Source organism: Lontra canadensis, unplaced genomic scaffold, assembly GCF_010015895.1.
Source record: "Lontra canadensis isolate GAN:19392208 unplaced genomic scaffold, GSC_riverotter_1.0 scaffold29, whole genome shotgun sequence".
NCBI classification, from domain to species: Eukaryota; Metazoa; Chordata; class Mammalia; order Carnivora; family Mustelidae; genus Lontra; species Lontra canadensis.
The window spans coordinates 11,588,360-11,594,886 of record NW_022631023.1 but is presented as its reverse complement, the minus strand read 5'-3'; the positions used below and the strand labels follow the sequence as shown (position 1 = coordinate 11,594,886).

Here is a 6,527-nt window from a genome sequence, read left to right as displayed (position 1 = left end):
GTCAGAAGCAGAGCTCAGAGTGAGCCTGTGGAGCAAATATTGGTGGAAGAAAGTGGGAACAAACCAGCCCTGACATTAGCAAGCCAGCCAGTAGACTCCTAGAGCTGAAATCAGTTTCCATGGCGGACAGGCATCCCTCTTCTTACCTCAAAGAGGACCAAGATGGAGAACTCACTGTTTCTCTGTTATGTTATCCTTGACATCATACTGTCCAGCAGGACTTTCTGTGATGAAGGCTGTCCCAGCTGATGGCTTCTAGCCATTTGGAACTGCTAAACGCTTGCACAATGCTAGCCCAACTCAGGAATTAAATTTCAATATATAACTTGAATTTCTTGATTTATATCATATATAACTTGAAATAACTTGATTTCATTTTGATTAGCTAGCTTTTTCTTAAGATTTTATTTATTTATTTGAGACAGAGACAGCACGAGCGGGGCGAGGGACAGAGGGAGAGGAAGAAGCAGGCTCTCCCTGAGTGGGGAGCCCCACATGGGACTCGATCCCAGGACCCTGAGATCATGACCTGAGCCAAAGGCAGATGCCTAACCAACAGAGCCACCCAGGCATCCCAATTATTTAGATTTTAATAGCCACAGAAGGCTAGCAGGTGGTAGGGGTTTTGATACCAAAGCCCTCTTCCCTGTGCCACTTTGCCAGCCTATGAGACAGGCTGCAGTAGTATCCCCAGGCATTAGGGCAGAAAACTTTCAGAGCCACCAAGTAATGTCATTTGGGGAAGAGAAAGCTACAGTCCCACCATCAACAGATATGAGCGTGTGGGTGAATTTTTGTTTGTTTGCTTGTTTCTGATAAGTGGTCAATTTCTGTGTGGTTTTTGCTTCAACAAGAGTTGAGTCACTGGTAGAATGAATACTTGTCCCTTTGGGGGAGGGAAAGTACCTGACCCCCAAAGGTCCTAAGTCCCTTAAAGACCTTTCGATCAGAGGGAGGGGAGACAGAGAGACCAGAAGTAACCATTCTCATACTACTAGTCCCTGAGCCTAGCTAGAAATGTGGTCCTCAAAACCTGGCCAGAAATCACACATTTAAAATAATAATAAAAAAATTTACTCCCATGTTCACTGCAATGCAGCATTATTCACCAAAGTCAAATGTGGAATCAACCCAAGTGTCCATCTAGGAGAAATGAGTATACAAAAGAGGGTGTACACACACAACGAACTATCGTTCAGCCTTTAAAAGGAAGCAAATTCTTTTTTTTTTCTAAGATTTTATTTATTTATTTGACAGAGAGAGAGATCACAAGTAGGCAGAGAGGCAGACACGGGAAGGTGGGGGGGAGCAGACTCCCTGCTGAGCAGAGAGCCCGATTTGGGGGGGCAATCCAGGACCCTGAGATCATGACCTGAGCTGAAGGCAGAGGTTTAACCCTCCGAACCACCCAGGCGCCCCTAAAAGGAAGCAAATTCTAACAACATGGTTGCACCTGGAAGACATAAGCCAGTCCCTAAAGACAAATGCTTTACGATTCCACTTAAATGAGGTAGGTAGAGTAGTCAAACGCATAGACCGAAGAGTGGTGGTTGCCAAGAGCTGCTCAGAAGTAGGTAGTGAGCACCGAGCTCCAGTTTTGCAAGATGTGGAGTTCCGTGGTGGGTTGCACGACAGTGTGAATGTACCTAACACGGCTAATTGCCTACACTACAATGGTTAGGATAGTATATATCATGTTACTTGCATTGGACTACAGCTGCAAATATGCACACGTATACAATAAAGCAGAGGCAGAGAGGAGGACGAGGCAGCCTCACCAGTGCAACCAGTCCTCCAGGAACAACAGCATCTCACCCCAAAAGGCGCCGTCCCTCCCCTCCCCCCACCCCCGGGGAGGGGGGCGTCCTGTGACTCTCGTCCTGGCGCTCACAATAACCTTCTTGAGCGGTGCCAGCCGCACCTCCGCGCCGGCCTGAGGTGGGGCGGCCAATGAGCAGGCGCCTGGACCCGGCCTCGCGCCCCCATTGGCTGCGCCCAGCCGCCCGCGGCCCCGCAGGTTCCCAAGCCGGGTTTAAAGGGGTCGGAAGCAGGCTGCTGCCCTGCCATCGGCTCCCCGCGAGCAGGTCCGCGGGGAGGGGCGGCCTGCCGAAGGGCCCACCCCGGGGCGTTCCTGAAGGGCGCCCTCGGCCGCCCCCACCGCCCCCCAGATGTACTATGCGCTTTCCCAGGCGCGCGTGAACGCGGCCCCCGCGACCATGCTGCGGCCACAGCGGCCCGGAGACGTGCAGCTCGGGGCCTCCCTGTACGAGTTGGTGGGCTACCGGCAGCCGCCCTCCTCCTCCTCCTCCTCCTCCTCCTCCTCTACGTCCTCCTCCTCCACGGCGACCCCCCTCCTCCCCAAGGCGGCGCGCGAGAAGCCCGAGGCTCCCGCCGAGCCGCTGGGCGCGGGAGCGGGGCCCGGCGCGCACGCGGGCGGCGGCTCCCGGGCGGACGCCAAAGAGGAGCATCAACAGCAGCTGCGGCGCAAGATCAACAGCCGCGAGCGGAAGCGCATGCAGGACCTGAACCTGGCCATGGACGCGCTGCGCGAGGTCATCCTGCCCTACTCGGCGGCTCACTGCCAGGGCGCGCCCGGCCGCAAGCTCTCCAAGATCGCCACGCTGCTGCTCGCCCGCAACTACATCCTGCTGCTGGGCAGCTCGCTGCAGGAGCTGCGCCGCGCGCTGGGCGAGGGCGCCGGACCTGCGGCGCCGCGCCTGCTGCTGGCCGGCCTGCCCCTGCTGGCCGCCGCGCCCGGCTCCGTGCTGCTGGCGCCTGGCGCCGTGGGGCCTCCCGACGCGCTGCGCCCCGCCAAGTACCTGTCGCTGGCGCTGGACGAGCCGTGCGGCCAGTTCGCGCTCCCCGGCGGCGGCGCGGGCGGCGGCGCGGGCGGCCCCGGCCTCTGTACCTGCGCGGTCTGCAAGTTCCCGCACCTCGTCCCCGCGGGCTTGGGCCTGGCCGCGGTGCAGGCGCAGTTTTCCAAGTGAGGGCCCGCGCGGGCCGGGTGCGCGACCTAGGCCCGGCCTCCCGCCTCCCCGCTTTCTCCGTGCCCGCGCGCCCTGCACTGGGGAAGGCTAGCCAAGCACCGAGGGCACTTCCAACCTTCCGGCCCGAAGGAAGGGACCGTGGGGCGCCCCCTTCCCCGCCTACACCCCGGGGAAATGAAAGTGACGCGAGCGGATGTTCGACGGAGCGTCGGGGGCCGTTGGGGGTTCTGAGTGGATTCCCGCTGCTTTGGGCAGCAAATGTGAGGTCCCAAGCCCACTCTTGCCCAGCTCCCGTCTCTCCTGGTTCCTCGAGTCGCGCGCTTCGCGGGGGTGGTGCGGATTTTAGGGCACGGCGCGGTGGCTTTGCCTCGTTCTGGGTGCGGCGGTAGGACCGTCCTAGCGCCACGGCTCCAGGAGGCGACACCTGCCCAATCAGGGGCCAAGTGGCTGCTCTCCGCGGGCAGGAAAGGGTTCTTTTCCTTCTCCCCAGCCAGAGGTCACAGACACCCTTGTTCCCACCGGCCAATCCCTGTCAAAGGAGGCTGCCCGACCTCAGGAAGACGAGAAAGACCAATTAGTCCGCGCAGATGGTCCGGGGCTTAGCAGACGGACTGACCCTCGGCGGCGGGGGGACGGTTGGCCTCGGGGTGCCGCGGGAGGTGTAGATAACTCCAGCGTCCTTGGATGTGCTGGGTTGGGAAGTCGGTCCGCTTTTACACTGTGGCTGTTAGAGTGGAATTTTTGAGAATCGCATAAGCAGGTGTTTTGTTGCAAAGATTATTCGCTTTTAAATCCTGAGGTCTTCTTAAAAAGGCAGCTTAGAACTTGAGATTCACCATTTTGTTTCCTGTTCCCCAAAGGTAGCGTAACCAACATTTCAGCTTGCTTAAAAACAAAAACCAACCCCTTTTGACGCAGGTGGTGTTCTCGGTTTACTAAAATAGGTAACATGGCACTTCGCAGTCGCAGCCAATCTTGTCTGAAAGCACGATCGCTAATTAACTTTCTCATTAAAAGACGCAGAGGAGGACCTGAGCCTCAACACCCCCCACCCCCGGCGGCTCGGCGGGTCCCCGCTGCGGTGGCGACAGCGGGATGGCATTTTCTGCGCTGCCCCTTTGCACGAGGGGTCTTTGCCCAGGGCTCGCTCTGGACAGGTCTTCCCGCAGCTTTACGTTTGAAGAACTGCCCGGATGACCGGTCTTGATTTGTTACAGTCGTTCACAAATTATTCCACCCGAGATAATTTCATGATCTTTCGGCAGCTTGCTTTGAAGTCTCTGTTTAAGGGTTTTGGTTGTTGGTAGTAGCCGAATTTAACTGGCATTTTATTTTATCTCTAACTTTGTTTCGTTGCTCTGCGAAGAATCAACAAAATAAAAAATTTAAAGACCTAACATTTTCCTCTGATTTGTTTGTTAATAAAAATGTCCTGGTGGGGCGCCTAGGTTGCTCAGTTGGTTCAGCCTCTGATTCTTGATCTCTGCTGAGGTCTTCATGTCAGGGTCCAGAGTTCAAGCCCCGCGGTGGGCTCCACACTGAGCTCAGAGACTACTTAAGATAAAGTTGTTTTTTTTTTTTTTTTTTTTTAAGTCTCAGTGCGCTGGTGAATTCAGATTCTCGGGGTGAAGGTTAGTAGTTAAATGCGACTAGAGTTCCAAGTTTTTAAAGCTGGCTCCTGATTTGTAAAGTGATCTAATGAACAGGCATCTGTCTGTCTAGTTCAGGCTTGGGGCAGAAATTTAAGGACCCAACCTGAGTGGGTGGTTGTCAGTTTCAGGAATTAGCTTTCTCAGCCAAGATGGGTTTCTTGACTATTTCCTCCTCTAAAAATGAGTTTAAAATACATTGGTCACAAAATTATTTTGTATATCAACATCCCTCTCAAAAGGATGGGATTTTTCAACTCAGTGGACAGAGGCTTAAAAAGTGTCATACAGCTAGCTGTGAGCTTTTCCTCATTCTTCCCACAAGGTTGGAAGTTTCTCCTAGTAAGTTATGACCTCGGACATCATTCGGAGAGGCGAAGACAGCTCCTCTGGGTGATTGGTGATGTTATAAAGAATTTGGAATGTTGACTTGCTCATGTGCAATCTTTAAACATTTCATAGTTATTAATGAAATCCAACCACTGTTTAAAGGCAGGGGGTTAATAAAAGAGAAAGTGTTCCCTTTACTCTGCAGAAAAGGAAAGAAAACCTGAGGTGACTTCATTGTATCCATGTTGGTTTATCTGAGGTAGGTAAGCACTTAAGAATGGTGAGCATTCATCTGGGGAACGTGTTGTGGGGGAGGGAGTGGTACCCAATGCTGGAAGGATGGAATGGCCTTCCCCACCATGTTGGTTAAGTGTCTGTTTCCTCAAGGAGGAGGTGGGAGAGGGTATGACAGAGAGAAACTCTTATACACCAACCCATTTCAGGAAAGAGTTTCTCATTCTTCCCAGACTCTGCCATCAGAAAAGTCACAGGTCTTTGGAATAAGTAAATCTGAATGGGGAAAAATAAATAAATAAATAAAATTTAAAAGTAAATTTGAATGGGGATTTTCTGCCTAGTTAATCCCCATCCTTGCTTGTCTTGCTTCTTGACAAAGAACCCAAAGTAAAAACTCAACAGCTAAGTCAAAATCTCATCAGATGCTCCCTGAAAAAAAAAAAAAAACATTTCTGGGAGATTAGAAATAAACAGTTTTCCCTTCAGTCCCAACTCCATCACCATATGCCACCGTCATTCCAAAAGACACAGGAAAGAACAGGGCAAGAACAGGTGGATGGGCTCCCTGCTTCCGGCCTCTACTTAAATTCAGAGTAAGTACCCATATCTTAAAGAAAAGGTAATAATATGTGTGATTTTTTTTTATTTAACTGAGAAAATCATGCTTTCTAGAACGGCTAAGGATTATGAATGCATTTAACCAGGACCTGCTGGGCTGTTATGAGTCTCATCAAAATACTTAAGTTATCCGTCTACACATAGCGTCTCTTGGCCATGGCACTACAGAAGACTAGCAGACTCGCACCTTATAAGATGACATCCTGAAAAATTGCATCAGCGAGCATCCCAGAGTCCTATAGGATCAAACAGAAAAAAGGTAATTACATACAGTGTCCGTAATGAAAGCTAGACCTCCCAACATAAGTCTGTGGCAGAGCGGAGCCTGGAGTAGGTACGGTGTTTAAGCCTAGACATGTATGGGGTAGACTGTGGATCTTTCAGATCTGCAATGCTATGTCATGTGCAAAAGAGCTAGCTGATGTGGCCACCTCACTTGATTTTAGCCAAAGCGAGCTTTTTGCAGAAGAACAAATTTAATCTGGTCTTTGAAGGGACCAGTGGGGAAGAAGAGAAGGGATAAGGGAGTCTCCTTGAGAAAAGTCCATCAGGCCTCAGAAGCAAGATAAGGAACACGTGACTCGCAGCCCAAAGAGACCCCTGCACCCGGCCGACCACCAACGCGCAATCCCCATGGTTGGGGAGAATGGAACCTAAGCGGTAAAGGCACATGGCCCTGAGAAATTACATTGTTAGAAGTGTGGGA

The 6,527-nt window shown here is 52.2% G+C and overlaps 1 protein-coding gene across 1 annotated transcript; it reads left to right on the top strand.

Annotated features, from left to right (window-relative positions):
- The first annotated feature begins 2,068 nt into the window (after window positions 1–2,068).
- On the top strand, window positions 2,069–4,384 carry OLIG1 (oligodendrocyte transcription factor 1). Its single transcript, XM_032865422.1, has one exon. The coding sequence runs from the start codon at window positions 2,169–2,171 to the stop codon at window positions 2,985–2,987; it is 819 nt and encodes a 272-aa protein (XP_032721313.1). The 5' UTR covers window positions 2,069–2,168; the 3' UTR covers window positions 2,988–4,384.
- The last annotated feature ends 2,143 nt before the right edge of the window (window positions 4,385–6,527 follow it).

Bases quoted from the DNA above. Each gene is read 5' to 3' on its own strand.
- OLIG1 (XM_032865422.1), top strand. From the start codon at position 2,169: ATGTACTATGCGCTTTCCCAGGCGCGCGTGAACGCGGCCCCCGCGACC.